Here is a 16,148-nt window from a genome sequence, read left to right as displayed (position 1 = left end):
AGTCTGGGCATCCCTGCTTAGACTGCTGCCCCCACGGTCCGGCCCAGGATAAGCGGAAGAAGATGGATGGATGGATGAATGAATATTTAAAATGTACATTTAAACATTTTCGAGGCCACAATTGTGCTGTAAGAAAGGCGGTACACAGAATGATGTTGAATCCCTGGGGGGTAAACCATTATAGAAAGTTTGGGAACCTATGATCTAGATAGTTTCTGGACATATCAACGTTCATGTTCATACATATCATGTGTTGTAAAAATAGTTAAAGGTTGTTTACGGTTCACATAAGGTTGTGAAGGGCTAGTCACCATCAAGTCCATGACGCCAAATGACACGTCTCGGTCGGGGTTAATCGATCTGCCCCAAGCTCAGAGGTCGGATAACCGACTTTGTTTGCCATTGCAGACTGTTACTACTGGGATTGAGGTTGGCAATATCCAAAAACTGATTTGTCTGGAAAGTAGCATTAAATACACTGGCTACACGAGGTAACAAGAAACACACAAAACCAATAAACAAAGAAAACAATGGGAAAAGAACTACAAAGAAATAAGACATCAGACAGGAAACAGGAACTAAGAAATATAAAACTGCGAGGCGATCTCGTGAAAAGGGCAAATGTCAACATATTTCATGTATTTTTCTCATTCAATGCAGCACGATATGTTAATAATAAGGGTAAACATACATTACTGATTGTTACTTTGTTCACAGGTCTTTTGCAGGTCAGCTATTAGATAATGTGAGGAAATAAGCACACTGCCTGGACCATCAAATAAGATAACGGGCAAAAGATTATCTGTCGGAACAAGAGATTCTACAAAAACAAACAATTACTTTCTAAGAAACGTTCGAAAGACTACAAAATTAATGTGAGCTCCCATTATTATACAAATGTAGTGACTGTATCATTGAGAGGAAAGCTATAAACCCCCTCACTCCCTTTTGTCCTGGTTTCTAGACCATCATCAAAAGACCATAGCAAGCATGGCTCCATGGGTCTGGTTTTAGGTTTTGAACTCTAACCAAGAGGTGATAACCATTTGGTTCCTCTGTAGGACATTTACGACTTCTTAGCTTCAAATTATTGGTGATAAGTCTCTGTGTCATTTCTGACTTCTAACATCTGAGGCTAACCAGAGAAAATTCTCTGACAAATTGGAACTTATGTGATTGAAACCATCCTTTTCTGTAAATGTATCCAAATGTTTGTTGGCGCTCGTGCCATTTTAAATACTCTGTAACTGTTAGATATGCAAGTTTTGATTTAGGATTCATATGATGTATTCATACATTGGGATGATTCACAGTTCAATGCCTTGCATTTTTCATATGTGACTACAACTCTCTGAATTCCCTATATGATGAGCTATGTCATAAAAACATAGCATGCATCGTACTATGTCCATAACTACGTTGAGGTATTACATGCAAACTGACCATACTGTCAGAGCTATGCAAATGAGGCCCCATGAGAAACAAACGATCTTTCTCTGGCCCACTTATCCCTTTCATGGCATTGGCCCGCAGACCATCTGGGGGCAGGGCAGGTATGCATTTAAAACACCAACACTAATCCACTTCGGATAGCTTTTTGAATTAAGAATTGGAAGGGAAAAGAAAGAGGACAATCCAACAGTTTAGGCCTATTGGAACCATGGAACTTTGGACTCAGAACCTAAACTTAGCGTTTCAACAGGACTGCATTCGGAAATCATTCAAGATTTCCATCCACGCATATACGGATATTGGTGCAACACCGAGATTGCAAGTATCCGATTATATACATAGAATAGCTGCTTTAAGAGCGTGCCTCTTTGTTAAAGATGATTTTATTGGTTTCCAGACATGTTATACCTGTCTATAAACTCATCCTAATTTTAACATGCAGCTAAAATCGCTACACAAACAAGGAAATGCTAGTGTTAATTAAATTAACCAATCAATCTATTGCAATCAAGTGAAAGTGTGCATCATCAGCCATTATCGCTCTACAAGTAAGATACCATTTATATCAGTACCAAAACACCAGTACACTCCGCACTCTGTACACTCAAGCCCCAACCGCACTGGAGTAGGGTTGTGCTATAGGGAGTGTGTCAGACCATTAACCTCGCCACAAAACTTGAGGCAAAGAAGCAGCGATCAGAATCACAGTATCACTTCAGAAGGGCTAGAATGCTTGAGGAGCCAGTCCCCCACATCACAAGAGGGGCGTGCAAAAAGCAGAGGGCCGAAATTGCTTATGGATGTGACCATAAACTGCATTCCAACAAAAGCCGTTGTGGACATAGGAGCTGAAGCACCAGTTATCTCTGAAACGTTGCAGAATCAGGAAAGGACATGTTTGCGAAAGGTGGACTGAAAATAAAATTTAAAATTACCACCTGGTGCACGGAGTGGGAAGTACTGGTCGCTCAGATACATGACCCAGTCCTTTTGGGGCTGGATCTTTTGCAAGCCGCAAACGTAACCATCCATACAAGTGGTAGAGTGTTCATAGAAGAAGAACTAATCCCCACTAGGATCGTTGGGGGTGATGGAGCTGATTATCATATCGCTTAGAGACGGAGAGAATGTTACCGCTGGAAGGTGAATGTCTAGTCTGGGGTGAAGTGGACAACCCAAAGCCTGGTGTCTGCGCAGTTCTGGAGCCCTACCTGATCATGGAAACTGTGGCCTCCGGCAGTGTTGTCATCACCATGGAGCTCAGAGTGATTCTGAGGCTTTGCAATCTTTCCAGAAATAAAACAACCTTAACAAAGGGAGCCTGTCTCAGTCTCTTGGTAGACATATGCAGAGGAGGACCTAATGGAAAAGGATTGTACCAACACCCAAGAACAAAGAGACAACAAACAACACTCAGAGCTGAGACGACTGACAACAGCAACAGATCTACCTGAGCATCTGCAGGCCTTTTGTGCCGCTGCAAGCAATACATTAAGTTGTGCTCAGCAACAACGAAATATTGAACTCTTGCTCTCATATAAATTTCTCTTCGCTGTTGCCTTTTAACAGCTGTGAAACACAGGGTAAATACTGGGGCTGCTGGACCTGTATGCCAGCCAGTCAGACGGACTCCCCTTTAATTTAAGCGTCAACAGCTTGACAGCCAAAGATGCTTATCCTCTCCCCAAAAATTGAGGAATGCCAGGATGTCCTTGGGGTGCTTGTGTATTCTCTACTTTAGACCTCCAGTCTGGCTACTGGCAAATTGGGGTGGATGAGATGGAGAGAGCAAAGACCGCTTTCATTATTCGCTATGGCTTCTACGAGTATATCCGCATGCCCTTCAGACTGTGCAACACTCCCAGCACATTCCAGAGGGCGATGGAGCTTGTTCTTCGAGGACTTCAGTGCGAAACGCTCTTAATCTACTTGGATGACATCATCATCTTTGGAAAAGGGGTTGATGAGAGCCTTGGTCGACTTGAAGCTGCATTCCAACGCCTTTTAAACTATGGACTTAAGCTAAAGCCATCCAAATGTCACCTGCGTAAAGAGGAAGTCCTTTTCCTGGGCCTGGTAGCGGCCAAGGTATACGGCCCAATCCATCTCTGATTAGTGATGTGAAAGCTTGAACCCCCCCCCACAACTGTACATGAGCTGAAAGCTTTTCTTGGACTGTGTAACTACTACAGGAAGTTTGTTCCGTCATTCTTGGAGCTGACCAGTCCTCTTAATGAACTCCTAAGGAAGGAAGCAACATTCTCGTGGACTGAGGAGCTCCAGAATGCTTTCACACAGCTCAAGGAAAAGTTAACTTCTGCACCTGTGCTTGGATATCCTCTAGTGGAAGGAAAGTACTAGAGGTCGACCGATATGCGTTTTTCAGGGCCGATACCGATTATTTCCATGTGTTTTTCCGATTATTCAACGCATTATCTGTCACAAGCACTACATCTTCATACGATAGCTGCCATTCCTCGACTGCATGAGACAGTAGCTCTGCAAGATGTGCACCTGCTTGAGACTCATAAACCGCTCTCGTTTGCAGCACACGTGACACAATTTTCCAGTCCGACTCTGTTGCGACCGAAGTCCATGAATTGCATGTTATTGCAACTCGATGAGCTCGGCTAATTAACTTCATTACCTGGGCCGTGGTTTCGTGGTAGAGTTCGGGCAAGATTTTCCCTGAAAAGTGGCTGCGTGAGGGAAGCTTATATCGCGGCACCAGTTTATTCAACAGGATGCGAAACGCGGGGTTTCTCAAGTTTGTGGTATTACCCCCCTAGGCTACGTGTTTTATTTGTGTGTGACAAGATTTACTCACATCTTGTGTGAAAAAGAAAAAAAAACTCACTAACCCCTCTCTCTCAACAGGTAGTGGTCTAGCTTTTGTTGAAACTAGTAACTTTGTATTGGCACCTAATGTATTATGGCTCCTGTATGACATATCGCTTATTGCTCCCTAACTTGTTGGACTTTCAAGGCGTCCTGCATGTTCAAAAAGAGGAAGGCAATCTCTAACAAGTATTGAAGTTTATTGGGCAGAAAGTATCAAAGTACAGCGCTGGGTTGTCTCAGACACAACGTCTCACAAAGAACAACCAAGAAAAAACCTTATCACACAAATATATGGTATGTCTCGACGATCTCTCTTCTGCAGGGGGAGTTGTTTCCAACAATCATCAAGTTCTGCTTTGTCCTCTTTCCACCAATCAACTCCTGCTGTGTCCTTTTTGGTTCCTGGAAAACATTCCTAAAGAAAAAACAACATTCCAAATACCTCCCCCACTTTTACACAACTGCAGCCGAAGATGCTCCCTCTCCCCCACACACTCGCATTTCCCTGCTGCAAGCACATCCTTATCAGCACATACTTTGGGTATCAAATGCATGTATTAAAACACTCACAATATTATGACTTCACCTCTAAATAAGACAAAACTAATTAAATGATTAAATGTAATTATGTAACTGATTAAAAGATTAAATCCTTCAAACTCTATGTAAGTCGCTTTGGATAAAAGCGTCTGCTAAATGACTAAACGTAAATGTCCTGTCCAGGTCGTGTGAAATGTGCCCAGATGTCAGCTTTCAAAGTAGTAGGAGCAGTGTTGATTACTTGCGTCTTGCTGTCCTCCGCCATTGTATGCTAAAGCAGTAAAAGCACGTATACGACATGACGTCGGCAAAACGTTAGTACCTAATAACAGGTTATGGTCTGCAACTGATCAGATAACCGAATTGTCCTCGTTTGCATCGCGATGAATCGTAAAAACGACTAATAAATCATTTAAAAATATAAATTAATTTTATTGTGTATGTTGTTGAAAAGACTGCAAATGTTTTCATGAAGCTATAACATTAAAAGCATATTTTGGGCACACTAAGTAAGTACATTAGCCTATTCCTTGAGTGTATTGTCGGCAAGACGGGCATTTAATCACACCCATGTGTGTCTCTGAACATTTATGTGTATAAATGAGTTGCGAAAGATAACTCGATCTAACATTTGTCGCGAGCAGCTTGAGATGCGGAGTCTGTGTGTGTGTGTGTGTGTGTGCGCGCGTGCATGAGAGCGCTCTGACTGAAGACCAACGATTCAAGTTCTTTATGCTTTAAAATGGCTTGTATTTTTGAAATGGGATTACTTAATATGACGTGCAAAGCGCCAGCTCCATCAATTACAAGAAACGCGTGTGCAGTGTGCTGCAAGCTTGCAGAGCAAAATCATTGTTATACTATGGATGTGAATTATAGACCTACTTGCGGCACGAATGACGCGAATTGCGCGTTCGAGGGCATGAAAAAAATGGATTTATGAAAAAAAATTGAAAAAATTCGTGCCGCGTTAACCAATCAGTAGCTTGCTCTAGCAGTCAGGTGATTATAATGTTGCGAGCGGAGGCAGAAATCTCAAACAACAATGGAGGACAAAATCTTCGTTGCTTTATGTGTATACCTGGAGCTGTACGATACATCTTACTTTTATCGAAACTGAAATAAAAAGGATCTTGCTTGGAAGAAAGTGAGTGAGGAGGTCGGACAATCTGGCAAGTTGTCAAAAACGATCTTTACACAATTTAAGCAATTTATCTATATGGGACTGGAGCCGGGTGGCAGAAGCACCTCCCATGACGCGAATTCGCGTCTGCAATGAAGTGAATTTCAAAATTAAATGACTTTTTCGGCAAATCGGCTTTGAATATGACCGATCTCGATTATCGGCTAAATCCTTAATATCGACGCAGATAATAAGCCAGTTTGATAATCCGTCGACCACTAGAAAGTACATTTTGGACACTGATGCATCAAATCACTGTATCGGTGCAGTGTTGTCACAACTTCAGTGGGGAGAGGAGAGAGTCATCACTTATGCAAGCGCTCATTTTACACCAGCTCAGAGGAGTCTCAGGATGACGTGAGATTTACCGCCAAAATTCTAGGCACCCTTGGGACACCGTCTCTCATGACGTGCCTCGGACCTGCCAGAGCGGGCCTAAACTAGGAGAAGGGTCAGATCTGACCAGGGTATGGGGTGCGCAGACACTGAGGGGTAACCATAATCCACCTGGTGCTGGTGTGCCGCCATGCAAGGAACCCGACTCTGAGGCCAATGCTGAAGTGGCTGCATGTGCATTGTAATAAGGTTCAATAAAAGGAAGTAATAAGACGGGAACCGGCAAACATTTAAACATTTAATAAAAGAACAACAAAGTAAAAAGACAGCCGGCAGCCCCTCACGGACGACCGCCGGCGAATAAACACACAGTACATAAACAGCCGGCAGCCCCTCACGGACGACTGGCGGCAACACACAAAAACCACTGGTACTCTCTCGTCAGCAGTCCCGTCGCTCGTCCTCTTATGCTCCCAATTTCCTCTGTGATATATGCGGGACCACCGGCCCCGCTTCACGGCTCCCGTCACGTCTTCCTGACCACATGCATCAACCCGAGAGGGATTACCCCTGTCGTGGATGCCACGTGTCCCAGGAGCCTCTGAAGGTGTTTCAGCGGGACCTTGGAGTCAAGTTCAGCACCAACTGTGCAAGCTCCTTGGTAAGACATGCTGACATAAGGGCAGAGTCTAGTTCCACACCGAGATAAGAGGAGCTCTGCGCTAGGGAGAACTTGCTCTTTTTCCAGTTAACCCGTAGGCCCAGACGGTCTGGGTGCTGAAGCACGAGGTCCCTATGACCATATTTGGAGACAGGGCCCGACCTAGTACTGATACGTTCTTCCCTCGAATGTGAATGCATGTCGAGGAAGGAAGGAGACGTAAGAGTTAGTGTCCTACGGGTTGATTGCCACAAGGAACTTTGTTGCCAAGATGCGCTTCTGTATCAGCATCCTGAATGGCAGCTTGTGTACGTGCTTGTTCAGGAGGCGTAGGTTTGATCGCCCCTTTCGCCAGAAGGGCGGCAACCTCCGCCTGAGCACGGGAGCCTTCTCCGTAGAGGAGAATGCCCCGAAACTTAGCGGGTGCCTGGCAAAACTAGCTCATGTAACGGGCTGGTGCACTCTTGAGCATCCAAGAGCCATGGTTGCGGAACCGGAGGGATGATCTGCTTCAACGTGCCGTGGGAGGCTGAGGGGAGGGCGGGGCCACTACAACCCGACACTCGCTGCAGCCCGGGGAAGCACGGCCGTCATCTCTGCGATGCCTCCTTTGTGGCTCGACCGCCCAGAGGCCGGAGCTCCAACACTTGTTATTTCTGCTTTTTTAGATGTGGATTATTTAAATACTTTTGCAGTAAATTCTTTCTAACATAAACTTGTACTTTTATCAGTGTGATCTACAGTTAATATTTTTACTGATAATCAATCCTTCGGGATTACATTACATTTAGCCATTTAGCAGGCGCTTTATCCAAAGCGACATTATGCTATACATTTGTTTCTAAGTATGTGCAATCCCCTGGGTTCAAACCCATGACCTTGCCTTTGTTAGCAACATGCTCTTACCACTGAGCTACAGGAAAGATTACAGCATCACAGACCACATTTTAAAAGGCGAGGTTCAGTGAACACTTCTTCAGTCAATATCAGTCACACTGACTATAACATCTTGCTTATATTGAAACAAATATTGAAGTAAGTATGTCTTGTTCCATTAAACAAGCATTGTCCAAGTAAATACAGCAACCAGATTTAAGTGGTTAGGATTAGAATTTTTTAAATAATATTTTGAATTCACATTATTTGTGAGCTTTCTTGTGTGTCATCTGTTGTGGATTTACATACCCATTGAAAATCTATCACTCTGAATGTGAAATACATGGGTAATGTTACTGTTTAGGCGTTTAACTGTCAAGATCTTACAAAGATATGTAAACATATGTCATTCTTCTTGTTGACACAGGTCTTTGTGCTACGAAGGATTGTGCATTGCTGCCAATGGACAACCTGACATTCAGAAACAGCATTCTGCTAGTGGAGGGACTGAAAGTTACACCTCAGTCTTCTTATCCTGTTTTCATCGTTCTTCTCTTGGTTTATATATTTATCATGGTATCAAACATTGGACTCATAATTATGATCTCAACAGAAAAGAATCTGCATCACCCTATGCATCTTCTATTCTGTAATCTACCACTGAATGATATTATGGGAACCACTGTTGTTTTGCCACGGTTAATGCAGGATATTTTAAAAGAGGCCTCAGAGCGATATATCACGTATTTTGAGTGTGTTATTCAAGCGTATTTTGTGCATGTTTTTGCAGTGGCATCCCATTATGTGCTGATGATAATGGCCTTTGACAGATACGTGGCTATATGTAATCCATTACGATACACATCTATAATGACAAATAAAATGGTGCTTAAACTCTCAGCATTAGCCTGGGGTTTGGCGATATTTTTAGTGACGATTCTGTTAGGCCTTACGATACGTCTGTCTCGCTGCATATATAAAATTGAAAATCCTTTCTGTGATAATGCCTCACTGTTTAAACTGTCCTGTGAAGATGTGTCTGTCAATAATGTATTTGGAATCATTTACACAGTAATTGTTTTAACGCTCTCACTTGGGTCTGTATTCATAACGTATATTAAGATTGCTACTGTGTGCCTTACCAGCAAAAACAAAGCACTCAACAGCAAAGCCATAAAAACCTGCAGCACTCACATGGCTGTTTATATAATCATGTATGTATCTTGTGGCATTTTTGTTTTTCTACATCGATTTCCTGACTACTCAGACAGCAGGAAACTAGCTAGTATAATGTTTCATATTGTACCACCAGGATTAAACCCCTTAGTATATGGTTTACAAACCAAAGAAATACGACAGAAAATTACAAAATTTTGGTGGAGAAAAAAGTAATGTGCATGGTTATTTTATCTTGTTAAAATGTAATCCGTGCAATTCTCGCTTTGTATAAAAGCATCTGCCAAACGCATATAAATTATGTAATGTTATAATTTAAAATCTTTATAATCTTAAAGTGATAGTCCACCCAAATATTCTCTACTCATCTTCAGTTTTTTCTAAACCTGTTTACAATTTTTGTTCTGTTGAAAACAAAGAAGGATAATTGGATGAATGTTAGCAACTGAGATTTACCATAGTACCATCGACTACTATGGTAAAAAACCTGGTTTTTCTAAACCTGTTTACAATTTTTGTTCTGTTGAACACAAAGGAAGATATTTTGATGATTTTTGGAAAACAAACCGTTCTGGGGCAACTTTGACTACACAGAATTTTTTTCAGTTGCTAAAATTCTTCTAAACATGTAAATATATTTATGATTATTGGTCAGACTGTTATAAGTGAACTGTTCCTTAACCATTGTGTTTATTCAGCGTGTTGGAGCAGAAATACGGCCTCTTGTCTCCGTGCTGATCTTGACATTCGGCCTACTTTAGTGAAGTTAATGTTAATTTAGTAGTGTGTTTTCTAGATATTTAAATATTGGTAATAATTAATTGAATATAAAATAGAGCCAATATGTTTTTTTGTTGTGTTATAAATAAAGGAAACCTTAGGGAGATCCTTACTTCATTTCAATTATTACAAAATATAAGCAGCTTTTAGGCCTACATTTATTTTTAACGAAAAAATGAATTATCTTTTTGGTAGCTGCTAGTGTTGTGGGAGTTCTGTTTTCCACAAAATTTTAGTGTTTGACTTTCAAAAAATAAACAACCTATAAACATAACAGCACTGGGCTGTTATACTCATATACCATTACAATCAGGGCAACAACTGTTATGCATCAGTTTTTCCCTCTTGGGTTATGACAGCATCATTGTTGAACTTGTATTTAAAGGTATGGGCAAGCAATTTTTCTCAGAGAAGTATAATCTGTAGAGTTTGACTAGTCAATCATTGTTATTTGCAGCAATAATAAACAGAGTTGCCTTTTTGTAAATACATTTATATCCACAAAATCTATTTTATAATATATAGCTGTGATCTACTGCTCTTAAGTAAAATATTTTTTTGGGGTATTGATTTTGTTGTTCGCATTTTATTGTATATCAGAGAAACTTTTGCTGAAATATCATACACAAAAAAAGGTAACCCTGGTTGTTTTTCTTTTCACTGGTTTTGTGGACGGCAGCCAATGGACAACCTGACATTCAGACACAGCATCCTGCTAATCGAGGGACTGAAAGTTACACCTCAGTCTACGTATCCTGTTTTCATCCTTCTTCTCTTGGCTTATATTTTTACTATGGTATCTAACATTACACTTATAGTTCTCATCTCAACAGAAAAGAATCTCCATCACCCTATGCACTTTCTGTTCTGTAATCTGCCACTGAATGATATATTAGGAACCACTGTCATTTTGCCTCGATTAATGCAGGACGTTTTAAGGGACACCTCTGAGCGTTATATTACATATATGGATTGTGTTACTCAAGGGTATTTTGTTCACGTATTTATTGTAGCATGTCACTATGTTCTGATTATAATGGCTTTTGACAGATATGTGGCTATATGTAATCCATTACGATACACAGCTATAATGACAAATAAAATGGTGCTTAAACTCTCAGCATTAGCCTGGGGTTTGGCAATATTTTTAGTGACTATTATGTTAAGCCTCACGATACGTCTGTCTCGCTGCAGATATAAAATTGAAAATCCTTTCTGTGACAATGCATCACTGTTTAAACTGTCCTGTGAAGATGTGTCTGTCAATAATGTGTTTGGAATTGTTTATACAGTAGCTGTGCTCTGCTTTTCAGCAGTTACTATATTTTTAACATATGTCAAGATTGCTACTGTATGCAAAAGTAGCAAAAGCAAAGCACTCAACAGCAAAGCCATCAAAACCTGCAGCACTCATTTAGCTGTTTATTTAATCATGTTTATATCTGGAGCTGCAGTGGTTTTTCTTCATCGTTTTCCTGAATACTCGGATAGCAGGAAACTAACAAGTATCATGTTTCACATTGTACCACCAGGATTAAACCCTTTAGTGTATGGTTTACAAACCAAAGAGATAAGACAAAAGATTGCAAAGCTTTGGAGGAAAAAGAATGTTTTTTCTGTATGAATTCTTATTATTTTTGTATAATATGCTTTAAATTAAAATGTTTAAAACCTTAGGTTTTATTTGATCTTGTCTTTAAAAATGTTTATTAATAATGATGATTTTGCAATGACATATTCTAAATGTTTGTTTGTAAGTATTTTCTGACTGTTAGGTATAGGCAAAAATGTAGATCAAATTCCAATTACAAATCGGTAATGGCTTAAATTTTATACAATTTTAGACTGTGAAACTCAAAAAAACAAAAAATAGACTTTTTCTATCACTTCTTAAAAACTTGCTTAGTGCAAGAAGCATGCAACACCATACAAACAGACACTGACAACGTTCCAATGATCATGGTGTATGTGCTCCACCTAGTGGCCATTTTTCAGTATTGAAGTTTGCGCAGTGTTGAGATTTAAATCTTCTTCTTGGTAAAGTATCGGTTAACGCGAACGATCTTTGTTTTGGGAAAGGTATGCCTGTAAGTTTATTTGCTATCTGTAATATTGGTTCTTGGAAGTTAAACTGTGATCCAGGGGCGATTTCAATATTAGGGGCTCAGCCTCCAATGAGGATCTATATAGAGAGAGCCACACTCTAATCACCACATATTGTATACGTTACTAAAATAAATAAAGAATATGCAGAAAAGCATAAATACAAGTTATTGTTATTCAAATGAATATCACATTAATCGGTCAATCTGCAACATTTATATTTCAAAGTGACAACAACAGCCACATTCCATGAAATAAATGTCACAATCAACTGCTGAATCATTATTTAGTGAGAATAACTTAATATGTTTCTCTGCCATTCATTCTGTTTAGCACTAGCGCTGTCACTCTCTGCATGACTGTGTGTTCATCTATTACCTCCACAATATGTTTTCAATTAAAGATAAAAATACTGAAGCGTCTGAAAAACGACATAGAGCTTCTGTACACTTTTATTTCCTCAGAACTCAGAACAATGAATAACACTGCCGCACCAGCTGAACTACAGTAACTCTTATCTGCTCGTCCTCTTTACAGAGCTGTCAAAAGTAGGCTACCGTCACCTCTCTATAACTATAGCACATCATCATTAATGACACTTTCTGTGCGATACAATATCATCTTGATCGTGGAAGTATGACGTCATTGGTGTTTGGTGCTTTCATTTGGCCTGAGGTAAAGTTAACAAATAGTTAACGAGGGGTGAATGCACATAAAACTTTTAAACAGTGGATGGGAAAGGTTTACACTCATATTTTAAAGCAATTGGTCTTAAGTAATCGGAGTAGTGAATGGGGGGGATGTTAACAACATTCTTCAAAATATCTTCTTTTGTGTTCTGTGGCAGAATGAAAGTCATACAGGTTTAAGATGGTGTGTAAATGATGACAGATTTTATTTTGAAGGTGAAATACTCCTTTTTGTTTGTATGTTATTCTGATCACAAACAGTAGCACAGTATGCTGAGATTGATTAAAAATGTGTTATTTGATCTACAATTTAATAATGCTGACGAAAAGCTAAAAATAAAAGTTTTTTCAAATACAGTACTTGCATGGGCAATTTGAATTTATGGATTTTGGTATCTGCTTTTATCCAAAGCGACATTAGTGAAACATTCAGTCCTAACAGCATATTCCTAGGCAGACACAAATAGGCTCACCAAAAATTTAACTGAATAAATTATGTCAACTTTACGTTTTTTCTTGCTAATCACTAGTGACTTTTGCAATCATATAGATATGAATAGGAATTTCATGTCATTAACAATAGTCTGAATGATTTAATAAACCACTAAACCACTGAAAAAACTGTTGTTTAGCTCCTGTTTTATGACTATCTTTTGTGGCCCAAGTTTCATGGCGGATTGTCCCATTTGTTCATCGCTGTACTGCAGTGATATTGACCTACAGTATAATTATACAGTACAATCAACATGAACTAACAATAAGCATGATCATTACACTCTTAATTTTAGGGCAAGGCATTTCAAGTTTATTAATATAGCACATGACATTCACTAAGGTAACTCAAGATGCTTTACATAGAGATGATCCAGCTGTGGACATCAGTCCCTTTTTAAAAAATATTTGATCAAAGATGCATTACAACTTTGTTTTCATGTTGTATAGTATAGTGGTTCTCAAACTGGGGAACTCAAGATGGATCCATGGGGCCACAGATTTTGTGGCATACATGAAATACAAAAATGTATCATAAATGTTATGCTATTAAACATCATAAAAATAAGACAACCAACCAAATGTATTGATGTTCCAGCATTGTCTAACAGCATCTGTTTTTGGTTAAATTCAAATTCTAAGTTTAAAAATATACGGTTTTATTTGGTGGGCTGCAAAATGTTTCACAAGGTGGCATTACAAAGAACAATATAGTTGTATTAAGGTTATAATTTGAAGCTCATATTTTAAAAAATGTAACATCCGACATGCCCACAAAGCTTGATTCAAGGTTCAGAAAAATGACAATAGAATATTACCCCAAGAGAGGATCAACAAATTGTAAAACTGTTTTTTTTTATTTCCTGAGCATTTTGTTTCTCTACCCAGTTTTTTTTGTAGAATAAAATATTTTTTTTCTGATATGCTGTGGTTTGCCTTTTTTGCCAAATAATTTTGTTCAATAAATACCTTAAAACCATTTTGTTCAAATGTTTTAATCTAACCTCGGGGTACTTTGTCCACCATACATAATCGACAAAAATACCAGTAACAATAAGAAATCCTTCAAACGCTATTATTTAAAATAGCCATTAATGATAACCGATGGAGCCTTATTGTAAAGTGTTACAGAACAACATATGTGTTTATTTCACTTTGTAATGGAGGGCACAGTTTTCCCGACTGTAGGCCTATTTGAAGCAGTTACACATTTGCAAAACGCTCTCTTTATTGCACCTTGCAGCTCTTTGTTCCTTAAGCTGTAAATGATGGGATTCAATAAAGGCGTCAGGATGCTGTAAAGCAGAGCAATGATTATACGAACCTCCGGGTCAAATTTTGCCACCCGATAGGAAATATACACGAAAGTGGCTGACACGTACGAAATGCACACAACTATTAGGTGGGACACACACGTGGCTAGAGCTTTAAGCTGATCTGCCGTGCTCATTTTTCGGAGCGCTCTGCCGATACAAATATACGAAGTTAAGATTAGAAGGAACGTACTGATAATCCCAAAGAGAGCGCTTGTTAGAGACACAATGCTGTTTCTAGTGGTGTCAGCACAGGATAGGACTACAACAGATGAGAAATCACAAAACATGTGTTTAACTACATTTGGCCCACAGTAAGGTACCTGAGTAGCCCAGACTGCCGAGGGCAGGACGATAATAACCCCAAAACCCCACGCAGCAAACACCAACAGAATACACACACGCTTGGTCATGATAGTCGTGTACCGCAGGGGGTTGCAAATGGCTATGTAGCGATCAAAAGCCATCATGGTCAGCATAGCACGTCCTGTCATTGCCATAGAAAGAAAAAAGTACATTTGTATAAAGCATTCTGTTTTCGAGATGGTTTTGACTCCAGTCAGCATCACAGACAGCATCTTGGGCATGGTCGACGATGTGTATATCATATCAGAGAAGGACAGATTGTGAAGGAAAAAGTACATGGGGGTGTTGAGCTTGGGGTCGGTCCGAACGAGATAGATGATCATGCTGTTTCCGCTCAGAATAGAAATGTAGAGGGTGAAGACAAAGGGAAGCATGTATCGATCCTTCAGGCCATCCAGGATGAAGAATTCAACGGGCCGGCTGCTGTTCATAGTGGGGATGCTTAAGCAAGCAGATCCTGACCTGGTTGAGAACACAAATGTGAGATATAACAGTAAAATCATGGAATTTATGTCACAGATCAACATCTTTCACAATAGTGTTCCTTAAGTTAAATTCAAAAACATTAGTTAACGTGATCTTACAATACTTCTAAAGCTTTTATGCATCACAGGAGATGTTATTCGGAACATTTATTAATACATTTGAACCCTTTCATGAATAGTGGTCACTATGAAGTTAAAAGTCTGCAAACAAAACATGTGAAAATCTCTTTGGAAAAAAGTGAAAATATAACATAACATCAATAAAAACACTAAGAAATTAGGCTGTTATAAATAAATTTATGAAAGGGTTAAAATCGAATTTTCTGTTACTTAATGAACTAACGTAAACAATAAACAATTACTTTGAATTATCTAACAATACAATGATTAATAAATTGGTGTTCTTTCACTAATGTTACTGAATGAGACCTTATCATAAAATGTTAAATAATGATTACGCTTCCTCTGTATATGCAGAGAAATCCCACTAACATTACAATAAAATGTTGAGTTTAACAGTTTAAATGGTTATTGGTATTACTCATAACACAACAAAGGGTCTCCGGTGAAAGTTTCTATAGCAGGAGAGTCACTAGGTCCCTGTTGTCATGCTGCTGTCGTCCTGTCTGACTAACATAAAACACAGAAGGGCTTTTAAATGCTTTGGATGAAGAAGGATAAGATGGACTTTTTTCATACTAATGATAAACTTTATATTCAATGCCTATGATGTTATGCGTTCGGTACCCTTGAGAGCATCTCTCACGACGCATCATTATATGATGCAATTTGATATGTTAGATAGGATATTAAGGACTGCTGGGTTTATAATTATGTATACAGATTTATAAGTGT

General features: G+C 39.3%; 3 protein-coding genes across 3 annotated transcripts; 2 read left to right on the top strand and 1 right to left on the bottom strand.

Annotated features, from left to right (window-relative positions):
- Window positions 1-8,348: 8,348 nt before the first annotated feature.
- On the top strand, window positions 8,349-9,281 carry LOC130408052 (olfactory receptor 146-like). The gene has a single exon (XM_056731463.1). The coding sequence runs from the start codon at window positions 8,352-8,354 to the stop codon at window positions 9,279-9,281; it is 930 nt and encodes a 309-aa protein (XP_056587441.1). The 5' UTR covers window positions 8,349-8,351.
- A 1,246-nt stretch (window positions 9,282-10,527) lies between these two features.
- Window positions 10,528-11,469, top strand: LOC130408276 (olfactory receptor 146-like). Its single transcript, XM_056731767.1, has 2 exons — window positions 10,528-10,873; window positions 11,003-11,469. The coding sequence occupies exons 1-2, from the start codon at window positions 10,528-10,530 to the stop codon at window positions 11,467-11,469; spliced, it is 813 nt and encodes a 270-aa protein (XP_056587745.1).
- A 2,810-nt stretch (window positions 11,470-14,279) lies between these two features.
- or6at1 (odorant receptor, family 6, subfamily AT, member 1) lies at window positions 14,280-15,263 on the bottom strand. The gene has a single exon (XM_056731765.1). The coding sequence runs from the start codon at window positions 15,237-15,239 to the stop codon at window positions 14,280-14,282; it is 960 nt and encodes a 319-aa protein (XP_056587743.1). The 5' UTR covers window positions 15,240-15,263.
- Between the last annotated feature and the right edge of the window lie 885 nt (window positions 15,264-16,148).

The sequence above is a fragment of the Triplophysa dalaica genome, chromosome 19 (genome assembly GCF_015846415.1).
Source record: "Triplophysa dalaica isolate WHDGS20190420 chromosome 19, ASM1584641v1, whole genome shotgun sequence".
NCBI lineage: Eukaryota > Metazoa > Chordata > Actinopteri > Cypriniformes > Nemacheilidae > Triplophysa > Triplophysa dalaica.
This window is presented reverse-complemented; position numbering and strand designations above follow the sequence as displayed.

Excerpts from the sequence above, each read along its gene's own strand:
- LOC130408052 (XM_056731463.1), top strand. The coding sequence starts at position 8,352 with ATGGACAACCTGACATTCAGAAACAGCATTCTGCTAGTGGAGGGACTG.
- or6at1 (XM_056731765.1), bottom strand. The coding sequence starts at position 15,239 with ATGAACAGCAGCCGGCCCGTTGAATTCTTCATCCTGGATGGCCTGAAG.
- LOC130408276 (XM_056731767.1), top strand. The coding sequence starts at position 10,528 with ATGGACAACCTGACATTCAGACACAGCATCCTGCTAATCGAGGGACTG. Across the intron at positions 10,874-11,002 it reads TGTAGCATGTCACTATGTTC|TTATGTTAAGCCTCACGATA; the intron begins TGATTATAATGG and ends TTTTAGTGACTA.